The following is a 17,457-nucleotide window of genomic DNA, read 5'->3' as shown; positions in this document are numbered from 1 at the left end:
TCTGCTGCTGAAGGATAGTCTTCCATTGCAAAGCACCTCAGGCAGCCAGGAAACAGCAACAGATTTGGGGTCAATATACAGAAAGCAATGAGTAAAGCTTGAAAATTAGAGGTATTGAATACCCTCCTAAAAAGCCTTTATTCTTGGATTTGCCATCATTGAAAATGTCAGTGGAGTTGCTCTGATTTGAGAAACGTAAGAGAAGGACTAAGTTCATCACACGTAGGTCAGATTTGATGATCAATTTTCCAAACATAATTGGACTGTAACTTTAAAAACATCTCTAAAAATGAAGAAGGTGTATTGTAATGGCAGCATGATTTACATAGAAAGTGAAATGGATGAAGACCAACCTGCCATCTAATTAACTCCAGTGTAAATAGAAGATCAATGATAAGCACTTAGCATAAAACATATCCAAAAAGCCAGGGAAAGTTTTAGTCATTTGATTAACTTCTTTCCTTATCATTTGCAGACGTGGATGTTGCTAAAAGGTAATTAATAGAACTTTATATGAATAAGCCATCTATTAGTTTTCATTTCCTTGCAACTTCTCCCTCGCGCTTGCCAAAAGAATCAAGGACAACAATAAAATATACCTCTTCCATAAGGAATACTCACGTGCAGTATTACTTGTACTGTGCACGCTAACAACTGGAACGCCTGGCCCTGTTTTGAGGAGAGAAGGAAAACGGAGTAAGTGTGGGGGAGTTAGTACTCAGTATTTCAGTCAATAACAAAGAATGAGAACGCCAGTGATCACGTAAGGCCAGATCCTGGATGCCCTGTAGACATGCTTCCCTTCAAACACAGCAGTAACTCCACTAGTGTCTCTTCAGAAGGACACAGGTTAGACTACGGTACCAACAAAGCGGGAAACGGAGACTGCCTTCTGCCTGTTCAGCAAGCACTCTAGACCTCTGCACCTGAAAGGAGCATTTTTTAATTTTTTTTTATCATCTCGTGTTTTAGCTATAAGTGAAGAATAAAAAAATTATGGAGGCACTTAGTGGCACTGTCTAAAATACAGCAGTCTAACATTCAGAAACAGTGACTTCAGGTTGACTGGGAAGTGAGTTAATGATAATATTCGCTTCTATTTTCTATGGAAAAGCTACAGTGGTGTTGAAAAATTATTACATATTTCACTTATTTATCTGTTTAAGAAGCTCCTTTAGTATGCCAGCTCTGCAAGACCAACAGCATCACGGTTAAATCTAGGTGTAATGTAATCTAATCTTATTTCATGGTAATGTCCGATGATGTATTTTTACCGTACCACTAAGAAACTAAAAGCACGAGGAATAATTCTCCATGTCAATGGGCACTGTGCAAATGCACAAGATGGCACGTGAAACTGGGGTGACCAAACATTCATCACACTCAGAAGTCGGGCTGAGACTGTTGTCCCTGCTCTGAGGACAGCCCCTCATGCAAACTTGCAAAAGAGAACATTTGTGTCCCCAGCGCCAGCGTGGAATTTGTGCACGGGAAACTTAGTTTTAGCTTAAGATTTTGAATTACATGCAGGCAGTCACTATTGGTCTAGGAAGGATGATGCAGAACAGCTGAAGTCCCTGAGGACCCCATGGTAGATGAAGGCATAGACCCTCTGAAATTAGGAGTTAAGACTCCTCTTTTTTGGAGAAAAACAGATTCCCTTTGAGAGCAGTTCAGAGACAGAGCTTAATTTATGTATTTTGAGTCATCCTGAGGAGGTTGTCTCTCTCGATTAATTATGGCATGAGCCTAGGGAAACTTAAATACCTGAAATAAATAGCATGATGCCACTCACAGCCTCTGACAGACTCCACTAAAGATTTTTATCAATTTCATTCGCTGCCTCAAGGGACACTATTGACAAAAATCTTACAGGTAGATTCCTGACAAATCAAAGCTTTCTGCCTTAGCTCTTCAAAAGATAATTTCTTCAGCTGTCTCTTTTTCTTTGTCCTTTTTTTTCTTCTTTCATTGTTTTTCCAGCCCTTTTTTCTTCTTCTGATTTTGTCATTTTGCTTTGAATTCTGATTTAAGAATGACCGTTTTAGAAGGGAAAGCACTGGCATTTTCCAGGACAGCTCTATTTCCCATACTAAAAGACAGAAGGATGATGACAGATTTTGAAAACGGGAGATTACAGTAGATTAAAAAGCTGATCAGAAAAAAGAAAGACAGACTTGTGTTACTGCTCATCAGAATTAAGCACAGCACTTGGATTTCCCATTGACCTTCTGTAACTAACACTAAATCCATAACTTATTTCCTGCTGTATAAAATGGGAAAAACAATTACTCCCTTTGTGAAAGACCTTGTTGGAGTGGAGAGATTAGTATCTGTTAGTGTTTATGAAGTGCTAAAGGAAAAATTCCCAAGCAGTGTGGAAAGTAAGTGTAAAGGACGCACTCGCCAAAACTGAGAGGCTTAGAGCCGGTCCTTCGCCTACCAGGCTAGAAAGAACTCCTCACTCAGGAGAGTCTCTGGAGGCTGATACAGCCTGTATACCAAGACAGAGCTCCTGGCTGAGGGTAACTAAGAAGGAAAAACTATCCTAATAAAGGTGCTCACGGGTAAACTGGAGGTGGAAGAATTGAAACTTGTATAGATCAAACCAGGCCAGAGTCCCCCAAGGGCTTTTTCTGGGCAAATTGCTTTTGTAACAATTCAGTCAGGCTTTTTTGTGTCGGAAAACAAGTGCGTACGCACATAGGTGTGGTGTCATCTGTCTCCTTGAAGCAGTTTACCTCCTACTCTTAGAAGCAACTCCCCGCAGAAGAGTTTTAATACCTGCTCTATGGTGATGTCATAATCAACTTTGATACTGTCAAATATCTGCCCCCCACAGGGATTTTGCAGAGCTGTGGCAGTACATGGGGGCCACACTGCTGCCGTAATTGCCAAGCTCTAACGAAACACAAGAGAAGATCTCTGAATAACCCCAAGTTGACACCTATACATTAATGTTAGAGGCAGGAAAACTTAATGACGGTGTTTTATCATCCCTGCCCAACACCTGCAGCTTAGGGCAGTCTACTGGTTGCAACTCGTGTAGGTTTCATCCCGGGAGGATGATCTACAACCTTACCAGCTCAAACAGAGAACTGCCATCCCCAAAGTCACTGGAAGTCATGAGCTTGTGAGCGATTTCATGCGCAACCTCCTGCTGGCATCCACATTTTTATATCAAAGGAACACGTTAAAACTTACAGGCTGAATATACTTTGCTAAAATAATAACAAGAAGTTATGTTTTTGGGCCCTAGCACATTGCTGAGTTAGGGCAAAAAACTCTTCCCAATTTACCAAGCCTCCTTCTTGCAGGAATCTGAGACTTTCCCCATAGGGACTACGTCAAGCACAAGGGAAAACTCTGCTTAAACCACGAGGAGCTCATTACTAGTGCAGTCTTTACTCAGATAAGGGCCTCCATAACTCCGTAACTTCTACCGCAGCTTTAACCATGTATAAACCATACAGTTTTGGTGTTTTCCAATCAGCTATGTACTATAGGTGCACTTCCGCAAAAAAACAAAACCAAAGCAACCACAACCTTATTTTAGCCAATATATATTCATAGTTTGTTTGTTTGAATTGGCTCAATTCTCAAGCAGGCATATATTTTATTTTTGTTCAAAAAAAAGGTACAGTTGCAAAAGAAATAGAAAAAAATGCATGCAAATAGAATGGGCTATTCGCATGTATTTCAGATGAATTGTGTTCTACTGTTTTCAATATGATGGTAGTTGAGCAAAAACACTGGGAAAATGTTGTCTATAAAACACTGCAACTTTCAAGGTCAACAGGTCTAGCTATACACTTCATTATTGATTGTCTCATGCTTTTCTGAACCTTTTTTTTATAATCTTACTTATTTATCAGTGTTTATTTCCTGGGTACAGGTTATAAATTTCTCAGTGTGGGGTGGTTCTAAGTTTTCCGTTTATATACACCAGGTCTGAACCCAATTGGTGCTGTTTGGTGCTATGAGAATGCAGCTAACAATAAAAAAAGTTATTTATTGCAACTCTATTGATAAAGAGGACCTGTCTATGTGGACTAAACCATAGCTTTTTTTTGGTAGGTACTCACATACAGACATATATACACATATATGGGTGAGTGTGTATAGACACACTGTACACATACATTTATACATACATAGACACACAGTGTTCCAGAAAGCAGGCACTCATTTTTTAGCTATAGTTGCACAAGATCAATCCCAATACATATTATAATGAAGCTGTTACTAACCAGTGTACCACCACTATAAACTTCACATTTTTTGGTGAAGGACTTTTATTCAGGGTAAATTTAAAAGTCGATGTCCTTTATTAGGACTGAAGGGCTGGGATTGGAGCAGCTTTCTGATATCACTTGTTATTTAGCTTTTACACAGAACATCTTTACTTACAGTCCTGCAATAAGCTCTGCACAGAACTTCGAGTAATCCACTACTGAGCTAAATGTTAGACTCCAGCCCAATGCACTTCTCAAGGGAATACGTTAATTCAGAAGCAAACACAGGACTATTACATACCGTGCATTTGACTTACCTTTACAGTGCAGTAAAAAATGCCTATTCATGGGGCTAAACTTTGCACTGAAGTATGTGCACTGATCTTTCAAGAAGTTGCACGAGAGACACTGACGATTCAATGATCCCACTGTTGATACGCTGGAGAAAAAATTGGTCAGCAACATTTGCCATGGGGGTAAAATACAATAAGCCAATAATTAGCTCAGCAGAGTGACGAAATTTGTTTCACTCCCTAAACTTGAGAAAATATCACTGTCTTATTTTGTGCCTGATGCAAACTGTTTTCAGATGACTCAGTGGACTACGGTTCTGTAAACTGGGCAATGTGGACAGGATCCAAAACCTGCCGAAAGCAGGACTGGAGTTCCAATAACCAGCAGTGCTGCGGGGCAACAACGTTAGTAGGAAAATGTGGAAAGCCTCATTAACTTCAGATTTAAGCACTGAGGTTTGTATATGGAGGAGGCGCTTTGCCCACACACTTTAAATTGCAAGATTAGACCCCATAAATATTATTTTTATCTAGAAGATTTTCACTACTTTTAAAAATACAGTCTTATTACATGCTCGCATTTAGGTTTAGCTTTTTAGATGCTTATAAAGGACTAGTGAAGACTTAAGTGGTAAAAACATTTTGTGTTAAAATATTTTCCATTTTTAAAAAAATTTAAAATATCATCGTCATTTTTAGTTTTGAAAAATTGTGATTCTTTCCTTGTTACAGCTTGAGTGTACTAATTTTTACATAATAGAAATGATTACGCAAGCCCCAACTCAGCAGTTAATCTCACAGAATGTCATCATAGCACTTATGGCTTGGGATGAAGAAGCTGTTAATGCAGCCCCAGGTGCTTCTTACCTATGTAGCTGTCTTCCTCTTGGGGATTCTTCAGTGCTTAAGAAATAACTGTGCCCAAAAGACGAACATAGTTAAACTCAGTTTGGTAAACTGTCTGATTTGGGTGATGTTTAGAGAAGTGAGAGACACCATAAATAACATTTTTTAAAATTAAAATCTCCCAACTATACATGAAGATTAAATACTTATATCTAAAACTAAGCCCTGCAATTAAATTTAGACCCAGTATACAGAGTAGTTATTTCAGATACTATATGATTTCATATTAAACCAGTGATGAATGCAGCAGTTCGTGGTTTCTGTTTAATTTCCATAATGCCCAGGAGCTCCAGTAGCAACCAGGACCCCTTTTTGCATATTACAAATAGAGAAGAGGAACTTTCTCCTTCGCTCCAAGAAGGATCCAAGGAGCAGAAAAAGGTCACAATGAAACTATATCATAAATTACAATAGGCCTTATGATACCTGAAAGCCTTTTTGAGCTGTAGAATGACTTTTTCTTTTACCTGGAGACAGAAGCTAGCACCCCAGGCAATGGTCTACAGACAATGTTGTGTGGGTAGAAAAAGGCTTAGTAGAGCTGCTGCAAGTATATCAAGACAAGTCCTTGGTGTGTCCCAGATGAGATTCCCATAAAATTTCTGCTTGAGAGGCAGAAGGAGGGTAAGGATGTCCTCTCAAGTGGCTGAGACACCCCACGTGCAGTCTGCCAGCTCTCTGCAGGCTGAGTGCATCCAGACCTCATTTTTTCATCTGAACCTTGAAGAAGTAACAAGAAATTCTTGACAGATAAATTTCCAAAACCCATGGAAGGACTGGCCAGAAAGGGAGTTTCTCCAGTACCAGTGGAGATGACGGGCATTGTAGCAGCCTCAAAAAGGTCCTTGCTGAAATATAATTTTTTTTTTAAAGAAAATCAGAATTAGACACATCTGTTTATTTTTTGCCATGTGCAGATACACCTGAAGAGTAACCAAGACCCACCCAAGTTATGTGGAGCCTTCGGATCTTTTGTGTCAGTTCTTTACTGCTCCCAAAAAATCACCAAGTGTGTGCTGCACATCCTTCCCACTACAGTGCTAAGATGGGCTTTGGAAAGGTTTCGCTCGGAGTGATGTCGGTGAAAATTGAGGATTTGGATAATCGCTCTATATAATTTGAATTTATGAGGTTGAATCAGATCCCCCAACAAAGTCCAGAGATCTCATGCAGTAACCAAGCAAGCATGAAAACTGAAGAGTCAGGGATTTCATCAAGGAAAAATTTACTATGATTTTTTTTCTGGAACCCAGGAAAGGGCCACGAAAATGTTATTACTGCTGCATTGTGTGTTGATTTCTTTATTTAAAAAATACAGTGAGTCAACTGATGTCACGGTATGCTCCTTTTCCCTCTGCGTAAAAACACATGCAGTAATACATTGGCAGATAAATTGTTTGACAAACGCATTTAATGTACTTGGGAGCGTAAAATTTATGGTAATGCTCAAAAATGAAAGAAATATTGTTACTTAATTTTAGCTACACTATTTCCAGTTAAACGGATTCTGCTTTAATAACTCAGGTATTTTTATAAATAGACAAAGAGAATAGTGCTTACATGTTTTGAGTATTTTCATCATATGCCAGGATTTTGATAACTTCCCAGTTTCCTGATGTCAGGTGTCTCACACCGATTTGTTCGCTTTTAGGCTGGAGAGAGATGGAAAATATTAGCTTTAACCTTACTTGTTACATTTTTCTTTGCCTGGCAGGATTTGTCCGCATGTCATTACTGATTACATCTCTTTAAACTTTAACGTGCAACATAACACCTTTAAATCACAAACCTCACATTTTGACAGGCCTGAACTTCAAGAATCCTTTACTTCCCATATATAAACTTTTCAAAGTCGTTAAAATGATCCCAATTTCCATCACAATTTTTCTTTCCATTGCCCGTGTGCCAAGAGACAATACAAGCCATATACTTCAAGATTTGTTTCTCTAATCCCTGAGTTAGATTCCCCTCCTACAGGGGAATCTAACTCAGACCCCTGTAACCAAAACTCTGCACCAGAGTGCGCTCACCAAGCTTTCACTTTTACCACATAGTATCATAGAATCGTCTAGGTTGGAAGGAACGTTTAAGATCATCGAGTCCAACCGTTAACCTAACCCTGCCAAAACCACCACTAAACCATGTACTGAGCCAAGATAACCACAAAGACGCTATGCCAAGACAGGGCACCACCACCACTCTCATCCGAGGAGGCAAGAGGGACCTCAACCTCTATGAGAAATGCAACGCATAAACTCAGACAAAGGACTTCACAGGATCTAAAGCTAGTTAAAGGCCCTGCTCCACTATGCACTCAGAAGCAGCCCCTCCTTATCCAGGGTCTATAAGGAGAGTCCAAGAGTAGCCTCCAAATTTTGGCAACTGAACCAAATGCTTACAAGTTGGGGAGCATCCCTTGCTCCCTAGCATAAATGGCTTCTATTCCAGTGTGACCCTGGGAAAATAACTGCTACAAGGGGAAATTCAAAACCTCTCTCAAAGAAAGTGATGGCGGTTCTCTCAGCCAATGCTCCAGGGACTCAATGAGGAAACATGGGGATGCAATGCACATCTACCTTGAGGTAAAACCAAACTCTTTGGCTGGAAGCTGCAACAGATCCGTCATCAAACACAGGTTAAAAATAATGAAACCTGAAGAGTCAGAAGCTCATTTGAGAGTGCTTCCTAGTGCAAAAGATAAAATTCTTGCTTAGGTTTCTGTAGATTCAAACTTCAGACAGGCACATACTCGAAGAACGTTTTTTCTGTACTAGGGCTACGATGCTTGGTCTCAATATAGAAATTACTTGTTTTCAAATTCAAGATAAATGTTGTAAAGAAAAGAAGTGATACTTCAGCTTATATTTCAGCTTTAGTGGGTGACACTGAGCAGCTGTAGTTACAAAGGAGGTCAGAGGGTGGATTTAATGGTGCTTTCTGGCCTCATGCGCCTTGAATCCGGAGCACCAGTCCATACCTAATCACAGTGACCTCAGGGGGTCTGTGGCCTACAAAAAGTCATAAAGACAAAGAGTTTTTTTTGAATCCCTGTATTCCTGAACCATACCTTGTAAACTCTGTCTGAGCTCTACAGCAGCAGCAGCAATAACTAGAAAGCAGAAATGCTCAAGGACACCTATGAGACATGTCTGGAAATGACATGTCTGGAAATAAGTCCCATAGAACTGATCTGTTTTCTAACAGATCCACAAAAAAAGAAAAAAGAACGATGTAGTAACTCTATGACAAGTCTTGCAAGTACCAACTGAAATCAGGACGTTGTGCTAGGTGCTGTACATATGTTTATGACAACACTTCCTTTGTTCAGGAAGGTTCTCAACTTCAGTCCTGTCTCCGCGAATGATTAAAATAGAAATTAGTGATTTATTATAAGTGACTTTTTCTTCTCTGGAGAGAGGGAAGCTGTAACTATTGAAAGAGATATTTAAATATTGAGATCACAGAATCTAAAAAGAAACAGCAATAAAAAACCCAGCCAAGTGTTAATAAACATGGTTATTTTTCAAGGTTACAGCCATAATACATAATTTATGAAGCTTGCAGGAAGTTCTTGCCTTGATCCATTAAAATTAGTTTATAATTCTTATTTTGTGGTTGGTAAAAAGAGACTTTCTAGAGTTGCAAAACCCCAAGTAAGAAAATTCTAGATACATAACACAATTCAATCCCATTTTGAGATCAATTTCCTTTAAATATTTCATAAGTTACTAAAAGCATTTGAAAATAATAACACACATCCAGCCCTCTACATTCAGACAGTAAATAATATATGACACACAGTAACCTTTTCAACAGCAACCTCCCCTTTCAAAAAGATTTCATTAGATGCTTCTGCTAACCTGCTTTGATTATAGCATTGACACATGCTTTTCTAAGGTACAGTCAAAGAAAAGCAGCCCAAGAAAGACCATTTGTCATCACTCGTTGCAAGACTGACAAATAAGCCTCAGTGATTAAGTCAATCTAAAGTGAGCCACTGAAATTTACTTCTTTGTCACTGTACGTTCACATTGGTTCTGTGTTTTAACTTTCCTGCTCTTGGAGGGTGATTTCTGTTAATAAGCTGCTATCTGTACCGAGTAGTATAGAGAAGTAACAAGAATCTGAATGCCAAATTCCAAAGTTATCCGAGCTCCATCACGAATAAACTGTGATCATCTGAGTACCGGCGACCAGCTGACTGCTTTAAATTCTGCAGGGCACCTGTTATGCCACCGTGGTTCTCACAAGGTGTGACAAACATCTGATGTGACAAAAGACTTTATGTGCAACGGTTAATATAATTTTTATGCCTCCATGTTTGCTTTAGAAATAATGGACAATCAGATTAATGCAGTGTGTAAAACACATCATATAAACACATTTCCCGTCCTTTATTGCTCTGTATCAGCCCCATTACCGCACAGAATGTTGCTTATTGATGAATAATGGTTGGTACATGGGATATCACATTTCCTCTTCTTCTCAGGAGCAGCTATATACTTAAAGCTGAATCTGTCATTGGTGATACCATTCAGACTCATTTATATTCATGGTGATGGTGGTCAAAATAGAGGTATTTTTGGTTTTTGAAGCTGTACAGTACCCAGGAGCTCTAATTCTGCCTAAAAGGGACAGAATACTAAATTCTTAATCATAAGCTTGACTTTAAACGTTATTCTGGAGGGATTAAAACATGTATTTAACAGCAGGTGTATCTTTAATTATCATATTGAATAGGAGCGGGTTTAATCTTTTGCTTAAATATTTTTCTGAATTAGGATCAAGTTTCCCGAGTTCTTTAGTAGTGAAAAATGTCAGAGCCTACAGGTTTAAGGCTAATTTGATTGTATCTGTAACATCCTTGGGAATGCTCCAAGTTAATTTTTAGATCTACGCCATTGTTATTTCATGTATTTTAAAGACACTTATTCATATTGGGAAAGAAACCAAAATAAGACTTGATTGACTAAATGGTTTTGTTCTGGTGTGAATTTTTGTGTGGTTACTATATTAACGCACCTTACAAGATCATCATCTGAGTTACTGTTTCCTTTAGAAGACAAAATTTTACATGTCTTTGATCCCTTTTTTCTTGTCTGATTCTTTCTTGATATATTTACCCTAGGGAATGAGTATCTTGTTCTTGCTTCTTCAGGTTAAATTTTCATTAAGGTTCTTTTGCTCTTTTTCTGTCTGCAGCCACCGTGAACATATTTCAGCCTTAATAATGTTCGTACCAGAACACTGTCATAAAGGGAGATAATAGATTTGCCTGGTGCCAAGTCTGCTATTTTGATGTTTTGGGTACCTTGATAATCTCTCCTATATCATATGGCTCTGCTAAAGTATCTGGATTAATGCTCTGCTGATTTAAATAGATGCCTTGGAGTGCTCCGTTCCAGGGCATAATTTCCTTTATTTGTTCATCACATCTTCGTATTGGTGACCTTCAAAGTCATAGTGCAAATTTATCTTCTTTCAGACTCTTCTTTGGAAAAAGCAATGACCCTGGGAAATGGAAGCCACTGGAAAAGGGTAAAAAGAGAGTCCTAATTTTCCGCAAAATTTTAAGTTTTGAGTATTGCCTCCCTTTACTGTTGTGTGTAAGACCAGAATTATGAATATTCTGAATCGACATTTAAAATTATAGTTATGCTTATATAGTGTAATAAAGAGGGTAAAATGTGCATTTCTGCAGGTCTGTTGAATTTCTGTGCCTATAAAACATTCTTATTGACGGAAGGGTTTAACAAGAAAACATCTCTGCTTGTCTATAGAGGTACAAAGAAAACATGAAATCTTCCAGAGAGAGTACTCGGGAAGTACCTTTCATTTACAGACTCTACGTGCCACCACAGCAGAGGTCTAAGAAAAGAGAGAGCACCCCGCTTACTCTGCAAGAAGTTATAAATATGTCCCTCTGCACCAAGTGACAACCTGGACAGGACAAATGACCACGACACAAGTGTTCAGACTCTACGGAAGCACAAGCCTTTCCTTGGGTCTTGTGTCCCCAGCAAAAGTCCTACATGACCACTAGCATATTAAAAATAGCCTGAACCAAAACCTTACCTGAACAATAAACATGGCTATGTGGTGAAATTCACCCCGGCCTCCCTGCTTCACTGGGACAGTCATGAAGAACTTACTGCCGTCCTTGGAGAAAACTGGTTCTTCATTCTACAAATGTAAGATTGTGTTAGCTTGTGACGCTTTCCATTAAACTTCTCAACAAAACATCAGCTTCGGTGGTTTTGTCTCCTCGGTTTCGGTAGTTGCTATGCCCATAAAACAACCGGAGAAAAATCCTTAAACATACTCTGCTAAGATTAACAAAAAGATGGTGGCTAACGGTAACTGTAGTTCATACTAGTAGGTACCATTGTGCAATCCTGTCCTAAAGCATGGGTTACAGCCCTTGCAGAACTCTCCCTCCCAATGAAAGGTCTGGTAGTCTGATCCCTAATGCAGCGGGACTTTCCAGGATACATTCCTTTCCAGACATCCAATTAATGACAGAGATAAGTCCTACTAGTGATGAGAAGAACAAATGTTTCCATGGTCTGGACTCAGTAAAACATTACTGAGTACACGCTTAAGGCTCACTGATTTTGATAAAGTCATATGTAAAAAAATAAGCACATTGAAGTGATATTTGGAATCATGATCTTACCATAAATTGTAGCCTGATGTGATACCATCTCTCCATGTCTAACTTTACACAGAAATATTAAAGGAAAATGGCTCGCTATAAAAGCATAGATTTTTTAAAATGATTTCTCATTTGCACATTGCAAAATGAAGCCTGAAATGTATTTTAAATAGAATGTGTTTCATCCATTTATTGGATAGCTCTTCTGAAGCTATGAAAATGGAATCATTTGCTGACATATTAGTTCAACATATTGTTCAGGGTATGAATTCAGAAATATTCTTATGCATTCCAGTTATAGCCCATATGACCTCTAATCTTTGAACTCCTTTGGGTTAAATTTGGTGATGTTATTTTTTAATCAGAAAAAAACCAGCAGAGTATATAGGACATGCTTGGAATGGGATTCATCTGATCTATCTTCAACCATCCAAGATTTAGGTAGTTAATCGGCTGGTCATCTAAGTGCTTACTTAACTGAATGCAGAGATATTGGAAACTGAAGGGAATATTAGCTCTGAAACCCAGACAGGTGTCTCAGCTCAAAAGGCTGAATTGCTCGCTGGAAGCGTGTACCTCTTTCCATCACTGACACGGTCAGCTAGATAGTGAACTGTCCTCTGTGTGATGCTAAGGGACAGGATTCCCACTAACAGAGAAACAAGCTGCCATCTGAATGTTTACACAGACACTGCTATAATCCTCAGCTGTTCAATTAATTTAGGATCCTAAAAACTATTCAACTTTAAAAGGAATGGATTTTAATAGCTTATAAAATAACATTAGATAAAAATGACAATGAAGTAATTACACATTATACGCCCAGAAACAGCATTTATACTATACCTGTTTAGGAAGCCACAGGTCTGACTGCATTTCATACTTCTAAAAAAGAAAAAATTGCTTTTATGGAGTAGCTAGAGATCAAAAATATTTTACACATTCAGCAAAAGGTCTCTAGCTATTTCATGGGTTTTTTTCTACTTTGTTACAATCTTCAGATCTCTTCCTTGGCACTTACATTGAAACAAACGATAATTTAATTACAAAGTCAGCTGCTTTATTCAGAGTTTTTGGTAGAACACCACAGGGGACCTAAGAATGCCTTTTTCAGTCCTTTCTGATTAGCTATCAAGAAGCTTTACACAGGCAGTTCTATTTGTTTTTTACCTCTAGGCATCATCTGACAACTGGATATTTTAGGTCCTTCATCAACACTGGGCAACCAGCCAGCATCAAGCTCAAAGTGTGAGACCTTTTCAAATCACAATCCCTTGCTTTAATGGGTTGTAGCGTGGCATTAGTGAAGAGAAAAAAAATAAATGCAAATGATTGTTTTTATTGGTCATACTCATATCATGCCATCTAAAAAAAATCCCCAAATACCATGCATACATTGTTGGAAAAAATACAGAATATACGTCAACTGTTGTAAATTGTCACAGTCACACTGAAACAATGAAAATTTATTAGTTTTAGAAGCATCTGTAAATATATGGCCTGGAAAATGAAAAATCTGTAGCTACTATAGCAGCTGCTTTTTTGCAGTACTTTTTGGAATTGAGAACATGTGCAAAATGCTAAAATAAAATAATAAAAAAATAGGTTTACAATTGAAATCAAATGGTGGGATACAATGTTAAATTCTCACAATACGGCCTTTCCTCATCCATTACTGAATTCAAGAGCATCACCTTATCCCAGCAGATGAACTCTACGGGGTTACAAGCGTCAGTCTGGTCTGAGCTGTGCTCATCACGGTGACGCTGCATCGCTATCCCTTCTCACCCACCTACAAGGTCCTTCGCTGCACTTTATTTCTTCTGGAGTGGGATTCTCAATCTCCCTCTCTTTTATTATGTCCTGGATCACAGCTCCTTGGATACCTGCTTCAGGCAAGTCCAATTGACCTTGGTGCACACAAGGGTTTCCTTTCAGAAGTGACTGCTCACAGGGGCTCCTGATCGACTTTCTTAATAAAGGGGCACAAAGCTTGCAGGAACAAGGTAAAAAGCAACCCAATCAACAAATCTCCATGTTCACAATCTTAATCCATAGTATGGGGACTTATTCGCAGTTTCTGAGTCAGGAAAAGCAACCCGCACTAAGTAGCAAAAAAAGCAGAGAAGCTCGGAAATAATTCCTAACACTTCAACATGACTGACTTCAGTAGCAGACACTGATTGGAGCCTTTTGACTCAGAGGGCAAACTTAGACCTACATTAATCATTCATAACCATTTACACTGCCAAATTATACCCTCTACTTTGGAGCATCTGTTGGTAATGATATTAGCATGTTTAGAAAATATTTATACTTTTAGCTAGTTCTGGGAAGAGACTGTGACTCAGAATGGGAAAGTGGCCAACTGCATTCAGGATGCAAGACTGACTGTGAAAATGGAGAGATGTAATGCAGGAGTGTCAGAAGTCGAAGTCTGAGTCAAGGGATGGGATGGGGCTGGATCCACATAGAAAAATGTATTTCAGCTTGGCTTACATTCAAAATGAAATATCCCTGTTGCCTTTCAAATTTATTTTTTTCTGAAGCTATTGAATTCTGCTATTGAATTTGCAGGAATTATCAGAATTTTACACCTTTTCCTTAAACATAGGTAAGCTGTGAGAGACAGAAAGATCTGAAATTAAACTCTGTAGGGGGAGAGAGGAGAAACCAGGCAGCTGAAAATATCTGACGGAAGACAAGCTTGTCACTGCGCTAGCTATATCCAAAGTACACCATGTTCAGCAACTGCAGTTTCCACTGAAGTTAATGAATGAACAAAGCTTAGTAATTCTGAAAATGTCACTCAAAGTTGCTAAGTGCATGAAATCATCTCACCAGATTTGGAATTTTCTCACATCCATTTCCTTCCTGTTGACTAATTATATTCAACTTGCAGCTACTGCATCTGCAAACTGATTTCCAAAAATCTTTTTTTGAATATGAAAGCAAAATGCAGGAAGAAACCTTGAAAAGAGAGCACAGGAAAAAATCCAACTTACCCTGCTGCAAGCCCCAGTTGTGGTTTCACAAACGGTAAGGATGGAGATATTCTGAGGTCTGTTTAACCATCTCACCACAGCCTTGGTGTTGCTTATCCATTTCACCATGGTGATGTAATATTCCCTAAGTAAACATTTGAAAACACAACGTTCGGATCATTCCTATTTCAGATTAGACTCTTTTAAAAAAACATATATACAGTCCATCAACTGCTGGAATTTTATCGCGTGACAGTATCAGTACTGAGGGATGGAGAAAATAACCCCAAACACCCAGCATCTGTGTTCCTACAAGTGGGAAGGCTCAGTCCTAGTGTGCTGTTCCCCTGGGAGATTTGTACTCTGTTAGCACCTCCTTCTCACCCATTTGTAATATATAAACTTTACCATCTGAGAAACACATACTCGTGAAACATACGTTTGCAAATACACGTGAACCATGTACTTTTTGGCCAGCTTAAAAACGAACACTAGATTCCAACAGAAGCCAGTATTTTCCCATACCAAATACCTCCAGAAGTCACGTCTTTGCAGAAGAATCCAGCCCTACTGCCAAACAACCAAAAAAAAAAAAGGTCTCTAATATTAGATGGTAGGCAAGACCACTTCAAAATGTCACTTGTTATAAAATAACAAGTATTTTATAATGGGATTTCTGCACAAAGGGAAGTCACACTCAGTATCAATGTGTGTCAGCTTCCGTTTTAACAAATAGCTCGTAGTATCAGCCAAGTTGTCTGTCCCTCAGCGACTTCGGCTGAGCAAGGGAAGCTTCCTAGGCAGAGGCTCATGGTATAGATTATCTGCCTCCCTCCTCCCCAGATCCCATTAGGCTGTCGGACTGGGGACGACGCAGAGGAAGACCTGTTGCAGCTTGTCATCCCAGCCAGGCTATTTGCTTCGCTTCTCTACTGATGGCAGCTGGCAGCTTTCACAGTCCAGCTGAGTTATGTGCAGCAGTGGAGCGAACTTGTCTGGAAACTCAGCCCCCCTTAAAAACAAGGGTCGTAGCTTGCATATAATTAGGCTTTTAATTTAATGCTGATGGAGATCTTATTACTCTTTGACAACACATATTTAATTATACATTCAAAAGACTTCTTACTAGATCAAAGAGCCTAAGCAGCGCCAACAGTAAAGTTGTGCACAACTCTGATGCTGCCCAGAGACAGCAATTCACTGCAGCTTCACCCAGCCTTGCCCTGGCGCTATGTTTGAAGAATATAGCTGAACTACCCAATATGCAGAACTTTCTTTTGGCTTTCATGTTTGACTTTAGGTAAGACAGGTATTTTCACATGTGGATACCAGAATGATGACTAGAAATGGTGACTTCAGGTATATTCTGAGTCTAACACTTAGGTTTTTTTGGTTTAAAAAGCTTTTTAACTTACTGAGGAGCAAAAAGGTATGCCAAAAGTAACACAAGATTTAACATGAGATCAGATGACACAGACAACAAAGCAATGATCCAACAAAAAAAACAAAGAGTGCAACACCAAATCTCAGGTAACTGGTTCCCCACAGCAGAACTCAAGAAACGAGAGTTGAAAACTTCTCCCTCTGCAGTCATGCCTTCATAAGGCCATCAAAACCCATTGCAACTGTGCATACAGAAGCACAAAAAGAGCCAAAGGGAAATGTTCAAAACATCTATATAAGGATTTCCTCCCTCTACTGGGACTTGGACACCAAAGTAAGACAGCATCCACTGACAACAAAGCCCAAGTTATCCCAGAACCAAATTCTACAAAATAGAGCCTGAGCTGTTCCATTTGAAAAAGCTTCAGTGAGGGATGGAAACAGGAGATTTAATCATTCAGAATCCAGCTGATATACTAATTAATAGGCCAAATCAAACCATAACATCATCTTCCATCAGTAACATAAACTCCTTGTTCGCTGAAGTGAAAGCAAAAGATCATTTAAAAATTCCTTTTTTTCCCCCCGTTCCATCAACTGTGCATAAAAATGTGTTCAAATTTCACTGTATTATGACTTGTTTATCAGGAATGTCGTGCAGTGTGTATATAAATATATGTAGAAGCACATACCCTTCTGAAATTAAATACTGTCTCCAGGTAATTTTCCTTTGTAATTCACAGTTTTGCAGTTAATCTATTGTTTCATAGATACAGTGCACATACACACATACAGAATAGTGTTGTTGCAGGTCAACAGATATAATCAAGTAGAAGTTTGTTGAAGAAAATCGTATGTTTTATTAGATTAGCTGATACAGTTGAATAAAAACAGAGAAGCCTGCAGGGCAAAACCTGCTTTAGTTTTGAGGAAGCTGCCATCAGTTTGTGTCTCCAAATGCATCAGGCTTTTTTGGCAACTAATCTTTTGTTCTAGTAATG

General features: G+C 38.9%; 1 protein-coding gene across 3 annotated transcripts in view; it reads right to left on the bottom strand.

Annotated features, from left to right (window-relative positions):
• Positions 1-17,457, bottom strand: part of DPP10 (dipeptidyl peptidase like 10) — a 225,530-nt gene that overhangs the window by 21,412 nt on the left and 186,661 nt on the right. For 2 of the 3 annotated variants that reach the window (XM_054208858.1, XM_054208860.1), the window contains 7 exons: positions 15,095-15,218; positions 12,936-12,974; positions 11,510-11,617; positions 6,995-7,086; positions 5,396-5,443; positions 4,553-4,674; positions 622-669 (listed from right to left, as the gene is read on the bottom strand). In XM_054208858.1, coding sequence (XP_054064833.1) covers positions 622-669; positions 4,553-4,674; positions 5,396-5,443; positions 6,995-7,086; positions 11,510-11,617; positions 12,936-12,974; positions 15,095-15,218 — 581 coding nt within the window. The remainder of the gene's footprint in view (positions 1-621; positions 670-4,552; positions 4,675-5,395; positions 5,444-6,994; positions 7,087-11,509; positions 11,618-12,935; positions 12,975-15,094; positions 15,219-17,457) is intronic. The other variant, XM_054208859.1, reaches the window with a different exon arrangement.

The sequence above is a fragment of the Rissa tridactyla genome, chromosome 7, assembly GCF_028500815.1.
Source record: "Rissa tridactyla isolate bRisTri1 chromosome 7, bRisTri1.patW.cur.20221130, whole genome shotgun sequence".
Lineage (NCBI taxonomy): Eukaryota > Metazoa > Chordata > Aves > Charadriiformes > Laridae > Rissa > Rissa tridactyla.
This window is presented reverse-complemented; position numbering and strand designations above follow the sequence as displayed.